Source organism: Zootoca vivipara, chromosome 13 (assembly GCF_965207765.1).
Source record: "Zootoca vivipara chromosome 13, rZooViv2.hap1.1, whole genome shotgun sequence".
Taxonomy (NCBI): Eukaryota; Metazoa; Chordata; class Lepidosauria; order Squamata; family Lacertidae; genus Zootoca; species Zootoca vivipara.
In genome coordinates, this window is record NC_142596.1 from 30,907,424 (window position 1) to 30,932,649 (window position 25,226).

At 44.6% G+C, this 25,226-nt stretch overlaps 1 protein-coding gene across 1 annotated transcript in view; it reads left to right on the top strand.

Annotated features, from left to right (window-relative positions):
* Positions 1–2,708: 2,708 nt before the first annotated feature.
* The window catches only part of LOC148683682 (uncharacterized), a 37,765-nt gene continuing 15,247 nt past the window's right edge, over positions 2,709–25,226 (top strand). Inside the window, exons 1-20 of the mRNA XM_088656702.1 lie at positions 2,709–2,809; positions 4,471–4,641; positions 6,993–7,207; positions 8,707–8,810; positions 10,177–10,295; positions 10,676–10,843; positions 11,716–11,921; positions 13,030–13,124; positions 13,269–13,375; positions 14,300–14,479; positions 15,069–15,277; positions 15,943–16,046; positions 16,239–16,357; positions 16,686–16,853; positions 18,130–18,332; positions 18,718–18,821; positions 19,560–19,675; positions 20,310–20,468; positions 21,468–21,667; positions 22,398–22,498. Of these exons, the coding sequence (XP_088512828.1) occupies positions 2,717–2,809; positions 4,471–4,641; positions 6,993–7,207; positions 8,707–8,810; positions 10,177–10,295; positions 10,676–10,843; positions 11,716–11,921; positions 13,030–13,124; positions 13,269–13,375; positions 14,300–14,479; positions 15,069–15,277; positions 15,943–16,046; positions 16,239–16,357; positions 16,686–16,853; positions 18,130–18,332; positions 18,718–18,821; positions 19,560–19,675; positions 20,310–20,468; positions 21,468–21,667; positions 22,398–22,498 (2,941 nt within the window). The 5' untranslated portion in view covers positions 2,709–2,716. The remainder of the gene's footprint in view (positions 2,810–4,470; positions 4,642–6,992; positions 7,208–8,706; positions 8,811–10,176; positions 10,296–10,675; positions 10,844–11,715; positions 11,922–13,029; positions 13,125–13,268; positions 13,376–14,299; positions 14,480–15,068; positions 15,278–15,942; positions 16,047–16,238; positions 16,358–16,685; positions 16,854–18,129; positions 18,333–18,717; positions 18,822–19,559; positions 19,676–20,309; positions 20,469–21,467; positions 21,668–22,397; positions 22,499–25,226) is intronic.

Sequence of the window (25,226 nt, forward strand, 5' to 3'; positions counted from 1 at the left end):
TATGCTCTGCCTCCAGGGACAGAGGCAGCGATGCTTCTGAATACCAGTTACTAGAAACCAAAAGTGGGGAGAGTGTGCTTGCAGGTCTCCCCTTGGGGCATCTGGTTGGCCACTGTGTGAACAGGATGCTGGATGAGATGAGCCATTGACCTCATCCGGCAGTGCTCCTTTTAGGTTCTTAGATCCATTGTTCTGCTCGAATGCAGAGCTTTCTAAGACCCCAGCCATTCATGCCAAGGATAAAGTGGACTTTCGAATCCAAAATAAAAGAAATGAACGAACCTCCATACACTTGATGGTTGTATGTTCTTTGTCTCCAGGGGAGCATCACAGAGATAACCAACGTGCGGGTTCGTGAGATCATGTTACGGGGGATTTTCCAAATCCTGAAGCCACACTTTGCCTCCATGCCAACGCCTGATTTACTGTCCTGGTTCAATGGGCTCCTGGTAATTTATTTCCCATCCATCACAATGGAGGAGCTGGGGGCGCTTCCTACTCTCCCCAACTGCACGCAGTTACAACCCATGTAAGTAAAAGTTTGATTAGTGGGGTTTCGTGCTGGGTGCGCAAAATAACACCCAGGCTGAAGGAGGTGCATTGGCTGCTGTTTTGCTATGGGGGCAGCTTTAAGGCCCTAAACAGCCCAAGACCAGGTGAGATGGAGCATGCAATATGGAGCAAGCTTGTTTTCTGCTGCTGCTGCTCCAGAGGGTAGGACCGGAACCAATGCATTCAAATTGCAAGAAAGGAGCTTTCAGCTAAACATTAGGGATAACTTTCTGGTGGTGAGAGCTGTTTGACAGTGGAATGGACTCCCTAGGAAGGCGGTGGACTCTCCTTCACTGGAGGTTTGTAAACAGAGGTTGGATTGCCAAAGACTAGATGACCCTTGAGGTCCCTTCCAACTCAACAGTTTTTATAATTCTACGAGCTGAGAGACTGCCCTCCTCTGTAGAGGCTGTCCCCCTCGTCATTGTGATCTGCTAGGGAGGGGGCCTGAGGATTCTACTACACATTGGACAGAGGCAGATTTGGCCACAGTATAGAGGAGGGTCTTTTTAGGAGTGGCCTCAACCTATGGAATAAATGCCTTCGTTCAGATTAGCGGGGTGGGGAATCTGTGGACAGCTTTTGCCAGGAGTTAAAAGCACATTTAATCACCCAAGTAATTTTTCAGTCTTTGGCTTGGGTGTGTAAATCAGGGCGTGCAAATTATGGGTGGCCAATCTATAGAGGGCCACAATCCCTCTGTTGGGGGCTGCATTGGTGGGCAGAACTAGAGACCGAAGTGTTCTGGATTAATGGTGTCCCTGCATTTGGATGCCTTGCAGTGTGAAAGGGCTGGATTCTGCCTTTGGCCAGATGTCCTTGGAGACCAAGACTGGTGTGGCCCAGTGGATCCTCCAGTCCCTTCAAAAAATAGGTGAGCCTTTTGTTTCCTGGCTTTCTAACTCCTGTACAGATGGAGGAATCAGTCAGTTTTGGATCTCTTTGCTTGTTTCTTTTTAAATCTCAACGTCAGCCCTCCACTCACAGGTTGTTTCTTTACTTATTAAACTGCTGTCCCATCTCTCCTCCCGAAGGAGCCCAGGGCGGAAATATGGTGGGATCATTTGTGTGGATTAGTGTGCAAACAGAATGGAGTCACCGTCACCATCATTTTTATTACTATTATTAATAAATTAATTTGTTAGCCATCTAACACAGGACTGTGTTAAGAGCGGTGGACTCCTAATCTGGTGAACCGGGTTCGCACCTCCGCTCCTCCACATGCAGCTGCTGGGTGACCTTGGGCTAGTCTCACTTCTCTGAAGTCTCTCAGCCCCACCCACCTCACAGAGTGTTTGTTGTGGGGGAGGAAGGGAAAGGAGAACGTTAGCCGCTTTGACATTCCCTCAGGTAGGGATAAAGCGGGATATCAAATCCAAACCCTTCTTCTTCTTCTTCTTCTACTGTCTCTACAATCACGTTTAAAGATATTAAAAACTGATTAATATAAAAGCTGTCCGTATACAAAGAAATGAAATCAATACACAAAACATATATTGCTAGCTTCCCTCAGGGGTGGAGCAACCCAAAACAGAACTTGAAAGTTTGTCCACACTTTTGCTTGTCCTGTGGCTAGAAAGTATGGGTCAGAGCGGTTTCCTGCTCGTCCTGTGCCTTCTAGGCACAGGTCAGAGTAGTTTTGCCATTGCCCACCGCTTCCCCCCAGAAAACCCGCTTGTTTGCTCTAAACCGGTGCAAATGCCAGTCTAATTCAGCACTAAACCGTGGGTTTTCCAGGGAGAGAGTGGTGGGGCAAATGCAAGTGGGGATGACTCCTAAGATAAAGCCATGGGATCAAATTCCCGGGAGAAGTTGGAAGTCTTAACCTGGCTCTGAAAAGAAGTTCCGTGTTGGTGCCAGGTGGGCCTTGTTCAGGACAGCATTTCACAGGCAGTGGTGGGGCATTTATGGAACGGCCTTGTGAACGAACGAATTCAAAAGTGAAGTTGGCTAGAAATTAAACGATCCTTTCATCCCTGGCAAAACCCCACTGGTTCTTACTTTACATTGCTGCATCATGAACGACACTGGAACTTTGGTTAAATATTTGCAAGCATTTGCTTTGTTCATCTGTGTCTACTTGCAGAATTGCAGAAACCTTTATTATTATTATTATTATTATTATTATTATTATTATTATTATTATTTAATTTCAGACTGCCAGATGACCGGAAACTGGCTCTCCCTCAACTTCCAGAGATTCAAGTCTTTCATTAGCATCACAGATTTGATGTCTCTTGACCCAAGCTTCAATGGGGTAAGATCAGCAGTGATGCTCTTGCTATTGAGATCAACCAGGGTCTGGTCCATATTTTACCACAACAGCTGAGGAGCAATTCATCCTTTGGTCTTAAGCCCTTAGCTCCGTGGTAGAGCACCTGCTTTGCATACAGAAGGCCCCAGATTCAATCACTGAGATGGATGGACTTCCAGCCTTCACAATATTGGAATGATAACACTGGCCTACCTCATAGGGCTGTTGTATGAAATGCAATGAAATAAAGTAGGTAAAGAACTTGGATCATATAAAAGCACCATATAAATGTTAACTGCTATAGTTTATTATTCCTGCCCACCTAGCAGTTCAAAAGCACATCAAAGTGCAAGTAGATAAATAGGGACCGCTCCAGTGGGAAGGTAAACGGCGTTTCCGTGCACTGCTCTGGTTCGCCAGAAGCAGCTTTGTCATGCTGGCCACATGACCCGGAAGCTGTCTGCAGACAAACGCCGGCTCCCTCAGCCTATAGAGCGAGATGAGTGTGCAACCCCAGAGTCGGACACGACTGGACCTGATGGTCAGGGGCCCCTTTACCCTTTACCTTTATAGTTTATTATTATATTTATATTCCAACCAACCTTTCCTCCAAGACATGCAAGGTGTTGCATAAGGGATTATCACATTTCAGTCCTTGCAACAGCCCCAAGCAGTAGGCTGGGTCTTAAGCTGATGAGTCAGGAACCACTAGTGAGTTGCGACCTGATCCAAGGTGGATTGCAACAAGAGCACTACCACCATGCAAATATATGGAGAAAGATTAAGAAATGGGTTCCCAAATGCATGTTTGGGTTAAAGGTGGGTGCTAGGACTGAAACACTTGAAGATTACTAGGCTAGAGCACTCAGTGAGCTCCAGGACAGGGGACAAGGATTTGAACCCAGATCTTCTCAGGCTAAGGTAACATGATGCCAACCGCTCCCCAGGAAGAAAAGCGGATGGACTATTTGAGAGACCACTGTAAACAGTTAAAAATCATTAGCAGGAATACAATGACACTTGTAAAGTAACATGAACTTTGGAAATTAGGGATACTTAATAGATAGATTGAAGGGACCCAGGTGGCGCTGTGGGTTAAACTACAGAGTCTAGGGCTTGCTGATCAGAAGGTCGGCGGTTCGAATCCCTGTGACGGGGTGAGCTCCCGTTGCTCGGTCCCAGCTCCTGCCCACCTAGCAGTTCGAAAGCACATCAAAGTGCAAGTAGATAAATAGGGACCGCTCCAGTGGGAAGGTAAACGGCGTTTCCGTGCACTGCTCTGGTTCGCCAGAAGCAGCTTTGTCATGCTGGCCACATGACCCGGAAGCTGTCTGTGGACAAACACTGGCTCCCTCGGCCTATAGAGCGAGATGAGCGCCGCAACCCCAGAGTCGGACACGACTGGACCTGATGGTCAGGGGCCCCTTTACCTTTACCTTTAATAGATAGATTACAGTAAAAAAATGCAGAAATGAAAGTTTGAAATGGAACCCATGGAGGGACATCCAAAGGTTTGGGGAACCCTTTTACTTTACTATTTTAATTAATGGTGATGTATTTGTATCATACATGAAAAGCCAAATAAATAAATTTATAAAAAAAGAAAAGAAAAGCGGATGGATGGATGAAGCTATTCACTTTTGTGTGCCTTCTCTCTGTTTCAGACGGCTAATATAGAAGAACTCTCAGCAGTACAACTTGCTCAGCTGACTGTAAATCAAGAGATGCTCTGCTGCATCGATAAAATGAAGATGGTCTTCACAAGGCTGGCTCAGCTGCCTGGCCTTGATCACCTGGCTGCTTTCTGGGATGCATTCAACATTGCCTATGAAAAGGTACAGAGCTCAGGGACCCGCCTTCCGCCCCTGAGCAGGGCACCAGAAATGGCTTTCTGGAAAAACAGAAGGCGTGGAGAAAGCAGATGTAAAGAAAAGCTTTCTCCTCTCTTCACACAGCACTGGAACGTGGGGCCATTCAGGACAGACTAAAGAAAGCCATGGGCTTCACACAGCCCATTGCTAATATGTGGCACTCATTCCCACAGGAAGCACTTTTGGCCACAACTCTGAATGATTTAAAAGAGGATTTGGCAAATGCATGGAGGAGGAGGCTATTCTACCTCTGCTGTTGAAGGCAGCATGCCTCTAAATAACAATTGCTTGGAACTGCCGGTGGGGAGAGGGCTCTCGCACTCAGGTCCTGTTTGCAGACAGAAGAGGCACCTGGTTGGCCACTGTGAGCACAGGGTGCTGCAGCAGATGGGCCATTGAGAACTGTTAGAGCCATATGGCCCATAACATTAACCCCCAGAGTACACAAATTTCCATTCAGAAAGAGTCAAGCAGCCTGAACTAGGTTGTGGTTCTTTTTCTTTTTTTCTTTTTGCCTCTTGCTATGGTCCTTTGGTGTGAACCGGCTTCATATACAGCCTTCAAGTATGAGTTATAGAATCATAGAATTGTAGAGTTGGAAGGGACCCCAAGGGTCATCCAGTCCAACCCCCTGCAATGCAGGAAGCGCAGCTAAAGCATCCATGACAGTTGTTTGAATTAGCATGTCCTTCTTGACTTGATGGATTTCTTGGGAGGGAAGCCATAGGCAATGACTCTTCGAACCAGTTTGAAACCAATGGCATCTTGCTGTGTAAACATGCCCTTGCTATATGACTGCTTCAGAGGATGGGCTGCATGGGGGTAGATGGATGGGTGGACGGGCAGGGAAATAAGCCTTAGACTTTAATAATATGTGTCAAAGCTATGTGAATGTCCCTGTCCGTTCACGCCCTCTCCAGTAAGTATAATAATAATTTTTATCAGGCTAACCGAAGATACCCAGAGTCTCAGAAACCGAGACTCAGAGTCAGCCGGTCTTTGTCTCAGGTAAGGTCTTTTGCATCATGGAGCAAACCCCATCTTAGGCAAGCAGGTGGGATGAGGAATGGCATTTTAATTAATAGCTTCTAGAGCAACTGTTTGTTTTTGCAAGGCCCTCTAGCAAATGGAACCCTATTGACCTGGTGGCTGGTATCTTGGTGGCCAAGGGAGTAGTGGTCTGGTTTGATATACTTAACAGGCACCTTTATCTGAAGTAGCTGATAGTGCCCCCATGAGCTACACCAGGTTAGGCCAATGTGATGCCCTCCAGATTTTGCTGGGTCACAACTTCTACCAGCCCCAAGCTATCATAGGGAATGGTGAGGAATCATGGGAGTTCCTGGGCACATCTGAGGGGCACCGTGTTGGCTACCCCTGTGCAACAGTTGTGCATGCTTTGGTGAGTGCCACACTGTAGGGAATTCAAAACACCTCATGCAAATTGGTCTGACTGTAAGGGCTTCCTCCAAAGGTCCCCTGGGAATGATCAATGAGCCATTGACCTGATCCAGCAGGCTCATCTTATGTTCTTACTAGGGGCCGCACCCCTAGATTTCACCTTTAACCCCATGTTTCTGCCTTCTCCCCCTCCTCTGGTGCAACTCTCTTGCACATAAACTACCCCACCACCGTCTGCTATTGCTTAAAACAGCCATTTCCCTCTGTGTCCCTCCCTGCTTTGTTTAAACGTCTCCTGTTGTTTTAAACTGCCCCTTGTTGGTATTCCCTCTCTTCTCATTCCTCTGCTATGGCCAGTGTTGTTGTGCAACCTACCTTCACTTTTGCTCCCCTACCCCACCTAGAATTCATGCAAATCGTGATGTGGCATTGCAAATCCTCTAATTCGAGCTGCATGATGACAACCTTACATCTCTCTTTATATAGGGAGATCTCTAGGAAGGATGATGAAAAAATCCTAAGTGACAACCTTACATCTCTCTTTATATAGGGAGATCTCTAGGAAGGATGATGAAAAAATCCTAAGTGCTATTGGAATTCAGTGTAGACAATACTGAGCCAGGTGGGACAGTGGTCTGGCTTGATAAAAGACAGCTTCATAAGTTCACTTAAGGGAAGGGGTGGAGCATGATAAAAAAAGGTACTCACCTTGCATGCGAAAGATTGACTTCAAAGGCATGCTGGAAGAGGAAGGTCTTCAGTAGGTGCTGAAAAGACAACAGAGAGGTGTCTGTCTGGTATTCAAGGAAGGACCCCCAAATATAAAGCAGTAACAAGGCCTTCCCTGATCTTCGGCCCGCTTCTCTTGAAATCTTCCTGCCAAAGTTTGTAATCATATTTCCCCCCCATTTTAGCCCAGTTCCGCCAGCGTGCTCAATATCTCAATGGATGTGAAAAAGGCCTTGCTCACCTTGACGATGCAGCGCTTGAGCGTGGCGTTTCCAACCTTCGCCAATGCTGATTTTCGGGTTTGGTTTGAGGATAGACTGGCGCTCGTCCTGTCCAGTGTGAATGCAGAGTTTCTTGGGCAAATCCCCAAAAGTATATCCTGCGAGGCTTACAAGTCTGTGTGAGTGTTGACCTGTTCTTTATTTTGGGGGAAGGTCCCCTCCGAACTTATTTATTTATCCATTTTATATACCGCTTAACTATAATAAAACACCTCTGAGGGATTTACATAAAATCTGGACAGAGGTAGCCAAATTCTGTCATCTATGCTCTGGTAACCTCTAGGTTAGATTGCTGAAACGTGTTAAACATAGGTCTGCCTCTGGAGATGGTTCAGACATTTCAGCTGGTACAGAATTCAGTGGCGAGCTTGTTCACTGGGGCAAGACAGTTTGAGCATATATATATATATATAACACAAATCCTGGTCTGACTGCACTGGCTGCCAACTACTTTTTGGGCCCAATTCAAAGTGCTGGTTTTCATCTATAAAGCCAGGGGTCCTCCAGACTTACCGTGCGGCGGGTCGGAGGGCAGGGGAGTGCGCGCGCAGCGGGCCGGAGGGCGGGGGAGTGCGCCCCCATGCGCATGCGCACACGCACACGGGCGGGGGAAAAATCGCCGAAAATCGCTTGTGCGCATGCGTATGGGCCTCCCCCGACCCGGAAGTGCACCAGAAATGACCTCTTCCGGGTCGGGAGAGGCCGATACGCATGCGCACAAAGGATTTTCGGCGATTTTTTGCCGATTTTTTAGATCGTCGCTGCGCTGCGCGCTGTGAGAGCGGGCGGCGGCAGCGGGCGGCGGGGGTCGTCGCGGGCCGGATTGGAAGGCCGATTGGGCCGCATCCGGCCCGGGGGCCGTAGTTTGGGGACCCCTGTATAAAGCTTTAAACGACTCGGGACTGCAGTACCTCAAGGACTGCTTTGCCCCATAAGTACCAACCTGGACCCTGTGAATCATCATCTGAAGCCCTTCTTCACATGCCTCCTCCACCAGAGGTCTGGAGGGTGGCAACACGAGAACTGGCCTTTTCTGCAGTGGCTGCTTGCTTCTGGAATGTTCTTTCCAGGGAGGCTCGCTTGGCACCTCTGTTACATATCTTGAGGCAGAAACATTCCTCTTCTCCCAGGCCTTTGGCTAATCAAACAACTTATGCCCTTTTAAAATGTGTTTGCGGGGATGTGTCTTGTTTTTGTTTGTTATTATGCTATGTATTTATGTGTTTTTATATTGTAAACTTACCTGAGATCTTTGGATGAAGGGCAGAAAGGCAGAATTGATATTTAAACAACATCAACACAGCAGCAGTCAATCAGATTTCCTATAAAAAAACCAGATTAAAATGTAGGGTTGTGTCCAACATTAAGCCTACTCAAAGTAGACTCATTGAAATTAATGCATGTTACTAACTTAGCAGCTAGGATGGGGAATTTGGCTGCAAAGCCAATCCCTGCAGAAGGGTTCCCAGTCACATTTGGTCCCACCAGGGTTGGGGAGATGGAGATCTGGACTAGCCAGTGGAGAACTCCCAACATGCTCACCACTGGGGCAATGAAAGTGGTTTAAAAGTGTATAGTTTATATATATTCTAAAGGTGCTTTTTCCTTCTTTTCCCAGGATTTCTGGGATCAACTTAGGCTTCTCTGAAATTCCACGGGAAAGGAAGAAGGATTGTGTCAACTACATTGTTTCTTTCCTAACCCAGAAGTCTCAGACCACTGGTAAAGAACTGGGTTTTGGGGCAGGTCTGTCAGGAGGAAAATAGGAGAAGTGAACAAACAGTGGTTCTCAAACTTATTTTATCTGGGCCACACTTTCCAAATAAAAATTTGCTTGCGCCACACCAAAATTTGTTATTGATAAGAACTACATTGAAAAACAAAAAGAATCAACTCCCAACAGTGCTTGATTTATAACCTAGAACATAACTACTTTATAACATGATCATAGGACATCCAGAAAGTATAAAACAATGCAGCCGCATAAGATCAATCATTTCCAAAGTATAATTTTAAACGAGCCTCTTACGTGTGTACCTGAAGTACGTCTACAAACTAAGTAAGAGGTGTGAGCTTCCTTTTGCCAGGTAATTTATATTAGATCTAATCTGAGACAAACAAACTCTCTAGCCTCATCTCCTCATCAACAGAAAGAAGCCTTTCTCTCTTCTGATCTGTCGTATTTGTCAGAGTTGAAAATCCCTGTTCACAACATGGGGAACTGTAGAATAGCCAATGTTTGCACAGTGATTCTGGATGACAGCTAAGATTGTCCTCCGTATCACTCCCTGCTCTTGCTCTCATTTTGAAAGGATATCTATCCATATTCTGCAAATAAAAACATTGGTTTTTTGATGCCGTACTATACTATACTGTACTACACTCCACTCCACTCTACTACTCTGAGATGTTTAAATGTTTCCTGGATTGACTTTGAATCTTCATGCTGCTCTTCCGATCCTCTCATGCCACGCCAGTGTGGTGCGCCACACTTTTTGAGAACCGCTGAGCTAAAACAAAGGAATTACAGTGGTACCTCGGGTTACAAACACCTTGGGTTAAAAACACTTTGGGTTACAGACTCCATTAATCCGGAAGTAGTACCTCAGGTTAAGAACTTTACCTCAGGATGAGAACAGAAATTGTGTGGCAGCAGCAACGGGAGGCCCCATTAACTAAAGTAGTACCTCAGGTTAAGAATGATTTCAGGTTAAGAACAGGCATCCGGAACGAATTAAGTATGTAACCAGAAGTACCACTGTATTTGGAATGCACAGGCCTTAGCTTTTCATTTATTCATTTCTATAATGCAAATGCAGGTGAAACACAGCATATAAAATCTAAAGTTAAAAAATAATAATAATTCAATTAAAGTCAAATACTTAAAATGTTCAGATTAACTTGCCAGAATTTAGTCCTGGAACCTATTTCTGATGCCAGTTATGTGGGCCTTTCGAATCCTAAGTGTGTGTATGTTGGAGGGGGGAATTGCTGCTCTCTCTTCATCAGTGAAATGTCTCGGGCCGGCCCTGACATTCTCCCTCTGGGCAGATGAATCATGACTTTTGCTTTCGTCTCTTCCTTCCAGGTCCTGCCTGCTTTGGCCAAACCACACCCAGAAATTGGCTGCTCACCTACTTTGGGCAATTCTATACGGAAGTACCATATGTTCAGCTGGTTTCATACTATCGCCAAACATTTGATGCTGTAAGTTAGTGCTTTTAGGCAAGCCAGCGGGCACATTTGAAATTTTGAGAAAGTGATGTAGGCGCCAGTCACAAAATGGCTGCCAAGTGGCATTGTGTGATGGGTGCAACAGCTAAACTCTGAAAATGCTTTCCCCCCCCTTTTGGTGGAGGTGGGGGAAAACACCTTTATCAACCAAAGCTGTGCTAGCTTTCACAGAAAGAAGCTCTTTGAACGTCTCTAGTTTTGGGAACAGATAGGAGGGAGGATGTACAGTCCTGGCATTCAGTGGCATGGGGAGCATGTTCAAGGGGTGTATTCACTGTGGGAGATGCTGAGTCAGTGCAAGCAGGAAGTGAGCAGAAAGAGCAAACAGGACATTCTGACATTCTTATTTACAGTACGCAGTATTGGATCTTTTAACTCCGAGCCAGATTGGAGACATGATTGTACATTCAAACACCCTGACCAGCATGGATTTGGCATTGCGCCTTGTAAACTTCTTCCAAGAAAGCAGCATTGACTTTGTCCAGATGGTTCTGAAGCAATTCACCAGGGCTGCAATTCAGGTACCGTATTTCCCTTGAAACTCCTGTAGAATAATTGGAAGGGATCCCAAGGGTCATCGAGTACAACTTCCCTTTTGAGTGTTACGCTGAGGTTTTTTTATGTGACTGTGTGGAACCCAGTACAGCTACCAGTACTGATTGATAGATTGTGTGACTGCAGTACATTGTTTATTCCTTTAATTTTATGAATCAGTGATCTCGTTAGATGGTAAAATTCATTTTAAATTGCCGATTTAGGGGTTGCTTTTAAAAGTCTGGAGCGGATTAATTCATTTTGCATGACTTTCTATCATAGCTGCCAAGTCTCCTGTATTCCCCGGGAAACCCCCATTTTTCCAGCCGTTTCCCGCTGGCAGCCCGGATTTAAACACCCCCCCCCTAAATCCCCTGGATTCTCACCAGCCCAGGGAGGCTCCTTCTGCGCATGTCTGGAGTCTCTGGACTTGTGCAGAAGCGATTTCTGGCACTGAGGCCATTTTGGAAATGGGCAGAGCATGCGTAGAAGCGACTTCCGGTGCTGCTCTGCCCAGTTCCAAAATGGCCAAAATGGCTGCAACTTCCGGCGTTGCGGCCATTTTGGAAATGGGCAGAGCATGCGTAGAAGCAACTTCTGGTGCCACTCTGCCCAGTTCCAAAATGGCTGCAGCGCGACCTCCGGTGGCGCACCGCTGCTGATCCCGGATTTTTCAATCCGGGAGTTGGCACCTAAGCTTTCAATGGAAAGTGCGCCTTGGTTTTGGAACACTTTGGTTTTGGGACGGACTTCCGGAATGGATTAAGTTTGAGAACCAAGGTACCACTGTATAGAGGATTCTATGCTTTTCATTTAGAAACTGATTCCTTGGAGGTGTCTTTGTTTAATCCCTCTGCAGCACAAGATGACGGTCCTCCCAAACACCGAAGTTGCGCAGTTGCTCTTGACAAATTACCTGACCCTCGCGTCTTCTCAAATGGAAACCTACACAGCAGCAGACTGGAACGCCACTTTTCAGGGGGAACTGCGCTTCCTCTGCTCTGTGGTCAATACAACAACCCTTGCTTACTTCGTTCCCCAAAACTACAACTCCTTTACCGCCATGTAAGTCTCTACATGAGTTCACTGAGCACTAGAGGATGAGGGAGGGGTTTTGTTTGGTCCATTTCTCGCTGTGGGCTGAGCCATTTCCAATGCTCATAGAATCTCATAGAAGAATCTTGTATAGAATATCATAGAACTTTAGAGCTGGAAGGGACCCCGAGGGTCCTCTAATCCACCCCCTGCAATGCAGGAATCCTGCCCACAGCCGTCACGGGTTATCATTTATTATTCCTGTGATCCCTTTTTATAAAGCCCAATAAAAAGTTTTTTAAATAAAAATAAATTTAAAAAGGGAGGAAAGGAAGGAATTGCAGGTGTGTCAGTGTGGATAGCTATTTAAACCATAGTTTAATGTGATGAGCACAAAGTGGAACGTAGCTTGGCAAGTGTTGGTTTGTGCACTCAGCCTTCCTCTTCCCCACATGGCTAAGAGGAGGTGTTTGGAAAATTTTTATTTGCAGTTTTGTTTAGTACAGCTTGTTTCATCTGAACTGTCTAACTGGTTAATAGCGATGGTTTCTTTGAATCAAGTTAACTTGAAGCTATGTTTGAAGTTCCCATTGACTCCAGCGGGAACTTCCCCCCTAATTCAAATAGCAGATACAACCTGCTGATCAGTACCATGGCAGGAAATTTGCCATATTGGATAGCTCCTATCTCCTAGACTTGTGCACAGATTGGAACACGACTCCCAGTGAAAAAGATGCACTCCTCTGGATTGTGCAATGTGGGCAAAACTGTGCAGAAGTGTGCATGGAAAAGCATGTGTTTTATGTGAATGATATGTACAAGATGTACATTTTACTGGTAAATGCTTTCAAAAGCATTGAAAAGTGTGTATATTATGAAAATTGTACGCATAAAATGCATGCAAAATGCATTTAATATGAAATGGGAAGAAATGGCCTATAAGGGGACAGAAGAGGATGACATCACACAGAAGGGGGATGGAATGAGATTGAACAGCTGGTCATACGCTTGAGGTATATGCCATGTGCAAGCGGATAAGTGTGCCCCAGAATCCCTTGCAACATTCCACAGGATGGCAAGCTCTTAGCAATTGTGTCTGTGTGTCGTTTCATCATCTTTGCTATTTGTTTCATGACAGTGTTGCTGGGCTTAGTGGAGCACATTCCCAAATGGCAGAACCCTTCAGGAGATCTGTCGTACTCTGGATCATCCAGAACCTCAAAGATCTAAAAGGTAACATGACCACAGAAGCCGAGGGGAACATGTAGAGTAATCCCAGAGCCCCAGATAACTAAAAATGTCCCCCGACAAATACCAGTGGCTTCTGGTATAATGAAAGGCTCAAATATTTCCTGTGTCCTCTTATTACCCATTCAGAAAAGCCCAATGAACCATTTGCTGTGTGGATCAAGTTTGCCTGGGGCTCGTTCTTCAAAGACGCCACCTTGGAAGACGTGGAATCCACCAAGGAAGACTTCGATCCTGTACGTTTGCTTTCTTGATGACCAGCAAATTTTCAAAAATGAAGTTGTTGCCAAGAAGGCAGGACTCAGGGGCATGTGGCTTGTGGGTGCAGAGCCGAAAACTGACCATTCAGACAGTGACCCCCAGGGGCAAGGTTTCATGGAAGGGGCAGCCCCTTACTTGTAACAAAGCAATGAAACAGCTGTTCTTTGCAAGGAAGTGGGGATTGTGCTGGTGCATAAAAATGAACACTGTGCTGCATAGCATTAATGACGTAGATGACGATTCTTCTTTTCTTGTATATGCTGCTTATCTGAGAGGTTTACAAAGCATAAAACAAATTTGTACCCCAAATTGTGTCCCTGAAGCCTGAGCTGTCCCCCCACCAAAAGATAATACAAAACTAATATTAATTAAATAAATATAAATCTACCCCTTCTCTTTTTGACCCATTTTTTAGGATTCAGATATTTCCCTTAAAGCAAAATAAATTCTACAAACAGGATTAAAAATCTTAAGTTTATATTTGATCTATTTTTTCCATTACAGCATTCATTGTTTTTATAGCCTATAATTAAAGAAAAACAAACAAAAACAAAACCCAACCCCCTCAATTAATTAGTCCCATGTTTAGTTTTTCTTAATTCATCTAACCCTTCTAAAATTGATCCTATTTTCCCTCGAAAAGACCGAACCATTTCATAAGTCAGTTTATCTGTATGGAAAGCTGATAGATATATTACACCAGATTGTTTGCGTGTCTCACTCAGTATTGTCGACTCTGACTGGCAGCAGCTCTCTAGGGTCTCAGATTGATGTCTTTCCCATCGTTTCCCACTAAGGGCCGTCCCTTATTGGTATATCCACATAAATTGTATGTTGTCCCTTTCTATTTTTTTTAATTGAGTGAAAAATAATGATTGAGTAATGTCTATGTTTTCTAGTTTGCCGTGTTGAACACCCTGAGCACTGAACAGCTGGTAGACGTGATCACGACCTCAGACGCTCTGGTCAATGTGACAACCTTGAGACAGGTTCTGTTGAGCCTGGAGACTGGCCCCTCTGAAATCCCACTTGCAAAGATGGATGTATTCTTGACAAGGCTCAATTTCATCTTTGAACAGGTAAGTTCCAAAGGAACAATAAACTTCCTACCCCTCCAGCGTAAAGCAAACATCCAGGAAGCTTCAGTGGAAACAAGAAGAATTTTGATCGGATCAGCAACATTTCTTGGGAGTGATGGCGGTAATATTTTTGCTCTGCAGATGCCCTCCCATCTGGTGGTGTGTAGATTTAAAGGTAAAGGTAAAGGGACCCCTGACCATTAGGTCCAGTCGTGACCGACTCTGGGGCTGCGGCGCTCATCTCGCATTATTGGCCGAGGGAGCCGGCGTACAGCTTCCAGGTCATGTGGCCAGCCTGACAAAGCTGCTTCTGGCGAACCAGAGCAGCACAAGGAAACACCGTTTACCTTCCCGCTTGGAGTGGGACCTATTTATCTACTTTGACGTGCTTTCGAACTGCTAGGTTGGCAGGCACTGGGACCAAGCAACGGGAGCTCACCCCGCCGCAGGGATTCGAACTGCCGACCTTCTGATCAGCAAGCCCTAGGCTCTGTGGTTTAACCCACAGCGCCACCTGCATCCCGGTGTGTAGATTTGCAGTGGCCTAAATCATCCTTTTCCTTCAGAACCTTTCCTCCCCTTTTTGCAGAAGAACATCCCGGGTATCAGAAATGCCGAGGTGAGGTTGGAACTGCTCAGCACCATTTTCAGAAACCTGGCCCGCTCTTTCCGTAAATTCACTGCTTTGGACTACCAGAACTGGTTCACCAAAAAGCTGAAACTCCTTTTGCCCAGCATCAATGTGAACCTGCTCCAGCTGATTCCTCTCGATGTCAGCTTTGCCTCCTATCGCGCCATGTAGGTGTCATCTTTCATTATTTGTCCCATCAATTGCAAGTGGCCCCTTTTGATCAATCAGCTTCTGATTTCGTTGGTCAATCTGCTTCTCACATAACATTAGAATTGGAGTAGAGTCGAATGGTAGAAACTGGATGTTGGACGATTCAGGACAGACTAAAGAAAACATTTCTTCACACAGTGCATACGTAAACTATGGAATTCACTCCTGCAAGCAGGCCCAGATTAAGGTGGTTGCCAGAATAGGACCGCCCCCCCATTCTTCCCCAAAAGGAATACATTAAATAAGGTGCCAGAAAATACATCACAAACTCTAACAAATCTATTATTACACAAGACTAAATAAATAAATAAATAATACTCTGAACACATGCAATTTCACAACTGTCAGAAAAGCACAAACAAAAAAACATTTCACCAGTCTTGATAAACACACAAAAAGCGTGTGCTTTTTCATATTTAAAACTCACTTCCCATTGTTTTTGCTCACTTCCTAATGGGTCAGCCACCAACTCTTGGCCTAATCTACCTGTACTTCATATGGCTGTTGAGAAGATACAGTGCCTACTGTTGCCGGCTACTTATTTATGGCAGAAAGCTTTGTCTCTTTAAACTCCAGCTGTCTGGTATTGACTTCTTTTCATTTCTGTCCTGTTCATTTGCAGATTTGGAGGTTTCGATCAGGTCTTCCCAGAGTTACCCGAGGAGGCATCCATCCAGATCTACAATTTGATGAAGAGAATAATGCAATTCCAAATCAATGCCTCAGGTACCTGCTTCATGGAATTTAGGGGTGGCAGTGCCTGCTGTTTCATGGCTGGCTTGGGATGGGGCGAAAGGTCAATTGTCCATGCATGTTGAAGGTGTTGATCTGGCAGATAGGTGGTCTGCTAAGTGTGGTGAAGACTATCTGTATAAATGAATATTTATGTGTTTTTGTTTTGCAAATTTCTGGTTTTAGGGACAGCATTCCCTGGTGCTTACAAGAACAGCCAGAGCTTCCTGCAACTCCTCTTCTACAGATTTGTGCGTTTTGTGCCTTACGCTGACTTAGCTATCTTATATACGAATTTTAACGGGGTAGGTGAATATTCAGAATGAATTTACATATTCCCAGAAATGAATTGCTGCTTGATGGTTAAATCAGATAGATAAGTTGTGTTCTAAAAGCTCCAGTTTCCTTCATTCTTAAAAATAGGTGTTGGTTTTTTTAAAAAACAACAACAAAGGTTGATTGGTTTCACATGACTTTCTTGTAGTTCATAACAACAGCATTCATGGCACTAAGCTAGAATTAGGTTTCTTTATAAAAATGCCAACTGAAGAATATGCCTGTCCTTGCTCAACCAAAGCTAAATTTCTTGGATGTCTGCTGAATCCGTTTCTCCATGAATTTTCTCCTTGCCAGTTTGAAGCCCTCCCTGCCCTGACTCCAAAGCAAATGGGTGCAATGATGGTTTTTACGAATGCATTCAGAAATGAGCGCCTTGCTGTCCAGATCTTGGCAGAATTAGAGAAGCGCCCCCCTGAGGAAATGAGGGATTTCACAGCTGAGTTGAACACTGCAGTAAATCAGGTAATTGTGCTGCGCTTTCACCTGGACTGGAAAGTATCATTTTTTAACTTGCATCAAATCTTTTCTCTCCCCCACCCCCTCAGCATTTTGCACAGTCAACATTGAACAATTATACTTTCCATAAAATTCATTTCCCCTGCACTCTTGAAACTTGAGGAAGGTTGTAGCTTTGTGGTAGAATATGTTTGCAATGAGTTGTGGGGTCCTTCCCTGGCTGGGAACTGAAAAGATTGTGGGAGTATTGTGACGGAATTTGGGGTTGTATACCAGCATACAGTTCTTTGCTGTCGTTTTCATGGGGGAAAACTAGTGGTATAGCAGCAAAAAAGCCACACGGTTCCATAACACAACAGTCACTGCAGTGTGGAAGGAAAGTTAGAAAGCAGGACAGAATCAGTGACAATCAAGTGTAATCAAGAAAACTAACACAATATTCCCCATGTTTGAATGCACTCTCAGCATAGATAAGATGGCCTAGCAGTCTGACTCAGTCTCTCTCTCTCTCTCTCTCTCTCTCTCTCTCTCTCTCTCTCTCTCTCTCTCTCTCATATTCAGTTTTACATTGTTAAATTAAATTCAAAGAAGTCATAATCACCAACATTTAGGATTCCTTGAATCCTTAGACTTCCTTCCCCCCATCCATGGTTTCCATTGTCAAACTTCATCTACTGCATCATATAATCCATATTTCTTAACTCAATACATTTTTACCTTAGTTTTTAGTACATTACAAGTGTTACTAAAATCCTGCCAAAGTTTTTAGTTGTTCTCTTAGGTAATTTATAATTTTTTCCCATTACTTATTAATTTTTCCTTCTTCCTGGTTTCTGACCTTCCCGGTCATTTTTGCCATTTCAGCGTGGTCCGTCATCTTCATCAACCATTCATCACTGGTCGGGACTTTATCTTCTTTCCATCTCTGACCCAGTCTCAGACTGCTTCCTGTGTTCCTCTGAGCAGGGCACACAGGAGAGGTCCTGCCAGATTAGTCTCCCCCAAGCTTGTGCTCTTCAAAAGTTTTGGATGATGAATTTCCTCAGTCTTGGCCATCATTGGAGGGACCGATTTGGGGGTGATCACACTATGCTTAGAATTCATTACGTTGTATTTATCCATGAGCTAGTTTTACAGGGGAACAGCCTCATAAAGAGTTCCACTGCAAACTCCCATTGAAAAGCTAGAATCTGTTCACATCTAGATTTGGATTTTGCTGGACAAACCACCAACCACTATTCTCACATGTGCCTAGAAAGCTACCTGTCCATTTCCCTTGCAGAGGCAGCTGCTCATCCTCCCAGACCTCCGGATCCGTAGCTTGATCTTTGAGATGGTCTTCAAGACGCTCAAGTTCAGCACCTTTTCTGCAGAGCAATACTCATTCTGGTTTGGCACTCAGCTCCAGTTCCTCCTGCCATCTCTCAAACCAAAGGACCTGCTGCTGATTCCCCTTGATATTGACTGCCAGTCTCACCAAAATTTGTAAGTCTGGGAAAACACCCATGTCTTTTTTTAGCCTTATCAGGGTAGGGGCAGTGGATAAATTGGATTCAGTTCTCATTTAAAGGCAAACCTACCAATTTTTCACTTTCTGAAACAAAGCAAAGCACAGCTGTCCTGACGTTTGATTTTGGTTTGTATTGACGTTTGGTTTGGTTTTGTATTATTGTACTAATAATACTTGATTGAAACTTGATTGAATCTTGTGCCCTTGCATGCTGCTTGTATTGTGTTGGACTTTTGAAGAAATTGGCAGCATTAGCCCATTATTTCAGTTTTTGTTGTCTCTTTCTAAAGGGGCATGAACTACGCTGGAGTTTTGGGACCCCGTTTGATACAAGCCCTTCACTATCTTTGTCTTCCTCAGGGTGCAAGCGATGGACAAAGTGTTCAATCGTTTCACGGAGGGGCAGAAGAAGGCCATTCATGGGAGGATATTCAGCTACCTGGAATCTTATCAGGCAGATCAAGGTATCAGAAGACGGGCTCTTTGTTTTTGGAACTTAAGAACATGACCCCTACTGAGTGGCCTACTGGATTAGACCAGTAGTTCCCAAACTTTTTTGAGCCCCTGCCTCCTTGGTTCCATAATCTCATCCCCAGTGCCCTCTACCCTACCCTATAAAAGGCATTATTCAGAACAGTGGTTTGCACGACCCACTAGGGAAGATAATAACACAATGAAATTCAAAACACTAACAGTTAATTGCAGACTTATTCAAAATCCAATGAAAACTATTTAATTTAATTCATTCAACGAAATGGATGAACTTGTGAACCCAGCTTTTCAAAGTCTGCTACCCATTTACATCTCCAGCGCCCCCTGCTGTCCCCTTGCCTTTTAGCACCCCACTAGGTAACCCCACTACGCACTTTGTTAAATGCTGGATTAAACCAAAGGCTCATCTTGGTCTGTGGAATTCAGTAAAATATAATATATAAGAAATAAAAAGAAACAATAAAAATATAATTAAAAACTGTACCGCATCTAGCCCAGCGCATTACAACTGATACTACAGGCAGAAGCAAACCATGGCAGAAAAAGTTGGGAGCCACTGTTCTAGCTCAAGGACAAAAATTCTTTGCAGGATGCTGCCCCCCCTCCCCCAAACTGCATGCAGCTTCACCCAGAAGGTCCTTATTTTTCTGCTTTTCTAGGAGAATTCAGGTTTGCTTGCCCAGTGATCAAAACTCTTCCCTCTCTTCCAGGGGTCACATGCTCTCCCAACACCAACAGCAGCCAATGGATTCTCAGCAACTATGGCCAATTCAGTGCCTTTGCCAGCATCGCGGAGTTTTTGGCAGTGAATGTGAACTTCAATGGGGTAAGGGAACCTTTGCCAGCAGGGGTTGTGCTCAGAGGCGTAGCAAGCCCAGGTGGTACCCGGTGCGGAATTTTTTTTGTCACCCCACCACGCGGCTCTGGCTCTGGTGAAAAGTGAAAAACGTGAATTGCAAAAAAAAACCCTAGAGCTTACAGAACAAAACCGACTTCAGATATGAAATCAGCATTGAAAGAACATATAAGAAACAGTTGAAAAATCTCATGCAACAGGGAAAAAAATTGTTCCCCAGTGGGGGGCGCCGAGTGTCACCCCCCTCCAGGCTGGCGCCCGGGGTGACCCGCCCCCATCGCCCCCCTTGCTACACCACTGGTTGTGCTGGGGGAAGAGGCAGATTGTAAGCCCTTGAAGTGGGGGCAAATTGGAGGGACCAGTCCTTGGAGAGGGGCGCAACTTGCCCATAGCATGATGCCTAGGTTCTACTACCTCTCGTCCAAGGTAGCATGTATCTGAGTACCAGTCCCTGGGAATCCCAGGTGGGGAGAGTGTTCAGGTCCTGCTTCCCATTGGGATGTTTAGTTGGCCATTGTGGACAGAGGATCCTGGACTAGTCATTTTTATGCATGGGTACTGTCGGTTGCATTGTACATGAGCAGCAAAATGTGCACCTTTTCAGGTTTCGGCAATGGCAGAGCTATCTGCAAACCAGCTGGCCGAGTTGGCGGTGGAATCGGGAGCGCTGGCTGATGGGAGTGGCATTATTGAGATCATGGGCAACCTAAAGACCGTGGCAGACCTTGCCAAATTCTTGGGCAAGCTGAACACCATTGCTGCGGTATGTGGCTGCTCTCTGGGAGTTTGGGGGGCTATTTATTTATTTCATAAAATTCATATACTGCTTGATTTTTTTAATTTTTTTAAAAAGCCTACATCAAAGTGTTTTATATATGTACTGTATATATACATTGTCATTGGAAGTCCATTAAAAACAACCATTAAAAACCTTTGGAAAACAATTAAAATCGATGATAAGCTGCAAACCAGATTTAAAATATATGTCAACATTCAACATTCTGCAGGTCTGGGTAGACTTGCCTAAACAAAACGTTTGTAGCAGGCACTGAAAAGTACTGCGAAGGTGCCTGCCATTTGTCAATAAGCAGGGAGTTCCCAAGTGTAGGTGCTGCCACACTAAAAAATGGGTTTCTTACAAATGCAGAATGTGTATTATGTGGCACTTGTCACAGTGCCAGTTCCACAGATTGGGCATATATGGGGTAAGGGGATGTCAAAGGCTATACCCAGATTTGACTAGCTTATGACTGCACATAGCATTTTGCCTTGTGGTATAATGTAAGCCTGATTTCCTACTAGAGCAGCTTTGCTCGCCCTGGTGCCCTCCAGATGTTTTGGACTACAACTCCCATCAGCCCAAATCAGTGAGCATTGTAGCATTTGAATAAGTAGTAGAAGCATACCTGGTTCTTCACAGAATGACATAGCAACTGAAGACAGGTGCCTCCGTCAAGGAAATCACCATGTAGACTAAATTTCAGGGGAAATCTAAGGCAGAGGAGGAAAAGGACAGGCTAAGGGTTGCAACAGATCCATGTGAGAAAATGTTCCACAAATTTATGCTTCATTTCAGTTGGCAATACGGACTAGGAAATTAAACCAAAGGATCTGGAGGAAAAGTACCGTAGATAACAAGAAGGGTCTTGAAGGAAATGAGATGGAGACCCCACCTCACTTTGGGGGGGGGATGGGGTTCCAGGAGCACCAGAACATGTGCAGAGTTGTTTAATGAATATTGGGTGGCGATTTCTGTTCACAGATGGAATTGCAAAGCAGTTCGTACGCCGGTTCCATCTTGAACATTGCCTTCCAAAGGATAGCGATCAATTTCCCGAAATTCAAAGCCAGTGATTTCGCCTACTGGTTCCAAGTTATCTTCCAGAACGTTCTGCATGAGTTCAACGAGACCCTCGTGGAGGACATCCCGCTCAAGATATCGTGTGACTCCTACCAGAAAATGTGAGTGTTTTGCATGGCATGGAAATGAACGCTCACCTCAAACCTGCATCTGCCTATCAGGCAAACAAAGGCAATAACAGACTGTTGGCACAAAAATAAACAAATTGCTAGCCATGTCAGTCGCACCAAAAGAGAAATATTAGGAGTGACGGCAGGAAGGGAAGCCATCCAACACTTCAGTAGGAAGTGAGCAAATGAGGATGACTCAGAAGGATGGTCCAGGCTAGCATCAGTAACTTTCTAGGGTCAGATGACACTTAATTGTTGGTTCCCTTGTGTCAAGCACAGAAGCCACCTGGGCTGAAAACTACCTCCTGGCCAGCTGCAGTGCTGTTGTGCAGTGAGGTGACAGGGTGGCCCAGGAGACAAGGTGGCCAAGCCCTTTAGCTGGTGTCACTACTTCAACTCCCCTCCAAAAAGATTGAGTGAGATGCTTACAGGGTACGATGAAATCTTATCTGCAAAGCTCATCTTCCCATCTGTGAGTGCAAAGACAGCACCACTCTAAGGCCAAAATGGACAAAAAATGAAAAGAAAAGAAAGTTTGCTCCACCATGCGCACCCAGAATAACCTGAGGAGGAGTTCTGTGCCGGTGAAAAGCTTGTCCAGTGGTTAGAGTATAGGCTGGGCTTACAGAAGAGAGACGCCATCTCACCTCCCTGTTCTTGCCATTGGGAAGATATCTAGTTCTGGATAACAGTGACATTGTCTGCCTGTTTTGCTTCCCAGATTGAAAGGTTTCAACAATGTTTTTGCCAACATCCTGCCTGGAAAGGCTCTTAGTGTATTTGGATTCAGCAAAGCTTTTTTGACTACAAAAATCAAATCAGGTAACACAAGCCCTTAAAAAACCCAATCTGTCTGTCTGTCTATCTATCTATCTATCTATCTATCTATCTATCTATCTATCTATCTATATCATCTATCTATCTATCTATTATCTATCTATCATCTATCTATCTATCTATCTATCTATCTATCTATCTATCTATCTATCATCTATCATCTATCTATATCTATCTTTCTATCTACAGGTAGGTAGCCATGTTGGTCTGGGTCGAAGTAAAATAAAAAAATTCCTTCAGTAGCACCTTAAAGACCAACTAACTTTTTATTTTGGTATGAGCTTTCGTGTGCATGCACACTTCTTCAGATACCAAAATAAAAACTTAGTTGGTCTTTAAGGTGCTACTGAAGGAATTTTTTTATTTATCTTTCTATCTATCATGTATCTATATCTATCTATCTATCCCTATCATCTCTATCTATCTGAATAAATCAGGGCTGTCACTTCATTAAATAGATAACAATCATATTCAACTAATCATTGGATTTAATTGATCCATTCTGAATGAATGTGCATATTACTGGAGCCATAGGGGAAGCATTTCCCCCATTCTTTTGAGATGGTGGATCCATGCGTGGAAACCAGATGCCATTTGCAGAAGAGGTTTTCTCCTGTGCAAGAGAGGTAGAGGAGGTTCCTGCCACTTGTGGGTTTGGAAGATGAGAGCAAGAGAACACAAGGAGAGTTCTGCAGGATCAGGCCAAAGGCCTGTCTAGTCCAGCATCCTGTCCTCACAGTGGCCAGACAGATTCCTCTTCTGGGAAGCCTCCTGAGTGCCACAGACACACTCCTTCCAGTTGGGATTCCCAGCAACTGGTACCCAGAAGGCATTCTGCCTCTCACAGTGAACATAGCCATTGTGACTAGTAGCCAACCTTCTCCTCCTTCATGGATTTGCCTGACCCTCTTTTAAAGCCACGCAAGTTGGTGGCCACCACTGTCTCCTGTGGGAGTGAGTTCCATAGTTTAACTATGCACTGTGAGAAGCGGTTCTTTCTTTTGTCAGTCCTGAATCTTCCAGTCACTTCCATTGACAAATACGGGTGAAGTTGGAGTGGTTAGGATTTTTATGAAAGCCTTTTTCTGTAACTGCACCCAGACTGCGGAACTCCCTTCCTCGTGAGGTCTGCATGGCCCTCTTCTGTGTCATTCTTCTGCCACTGAGCTGAAACCTTTTTAAAATTTCTATTTTATGTAGATATTTGCCAATTTAGCATTCTTTATAGCTGATTCTACTGTTGTTGTTTTTTACTCCATTGGGAGGATGCCGCTGTGTATTGAGTCGGACCATTTGTCCATCTAGCTCAGTATTGTCTACACTGGCCGGCAGCTGCTTTCCAGGGTTTCAGGCAAGGGACTCTCTCCTTGCCCTGCCTGGAGATGCCAGAGATTAAACCTGGGATCTTCTTCTGCATACAAAGCAGATGTCCTACCACTGAGCTGTGACACTTCCTAGTTGTCATTCCAATTATGTAATTTGCTTTATGATATACTGGTATTGTTGTTTCAGAGTGTAAAAGGTGCCTTGCATGTGCGTTTTCAGGGCAGGATGTAAATTTCCTAAAATTAAAAGACAAATATGTGCTCTAATCATGATTGACAGGGTGCTGTTGTTTTCTTTTTGTTTTCTTTTTAAGTCTGCTGCACAAAAGCTCTTTAATCAATTAGTTCACTGACCAAGCACTGTAGCTCTGAGAGCTGTTTATGTAAGGCTCTAGGTGAGGCTGGGAATGCAAAAAGAGCCTTTGTCTTTTCGCCATGCTTGACTTAGCTGCGTAAAGTAAAACCAAACCCTTGTTTTGCATGCTTTTCTTTAGGGATGGGCCCTGAAGATTTCCTTGGACTCCAGTTCTCATCAGCCCCAGCCAGTGCGGTAAATGGGTGAGGGCCGATGGGAGCTGGAGTCCAGCAACATCTGGAGGGATGTTGGTTTCTCTCCCCCCCCGCTTTTCTGCTTGCCTACAGTTATTACAATTACATCCTGGGGCAGATCCACACCATACACTGAAGGCACGTGACTTCCCCCAAGCTTGGAAACTGTAGTTTATTAAGAATACTGGAAACTGTAGCTCTGGGCAAGCAAAACTACAGTTCCCAGGGTTCTTCGGGGCAAGCTATGTGCTCTAAATATGCGTTGGGTGTGCTTTAAAAGTGTAGTGTGGATCTGCCCCTGGTTGATTGGTTGGGAATGGGGGCTGAGTTTCCTTCTGTACTTGAGTTTTGAATCACTGGCCAAAGTCAGCATGCTCAATTGCAGCCTTAGCTGACCTGGCACCCTCCAGGTGTTTTGGACTACAACTCCCATCAACCCCAACCGGGATGCTGTATGATGCTGGGGCTGATGGGAGTTGTAGTTCATCTAGAGGTAGGAACTAGGGGAAAATAGGTTCTGTTCGCATTTTGATGAGAAACTGCGTACTTTACACCTACTAAACCAATATTATTATTTATTAAATTTGTTACTCTACCTTGCCCAAGGCAACACAAAGTGACTTACAATATGCCATCTGAAGCACAGCTATTCTTCAAGAATTGTGCTGCTCCAGACTTTTGATGTAGTTCTCCAACCAAACAGTGTGTACAAAAGTGCATCTATAACACATCCATAAAATGCATATATTAGTGAAAATAACATTGCTTTAAAATGTGTGTATTAGTCAAGACCACATACAAAAACCTGTGTCTATCAGGAGAAATTTGTACCAAAATGT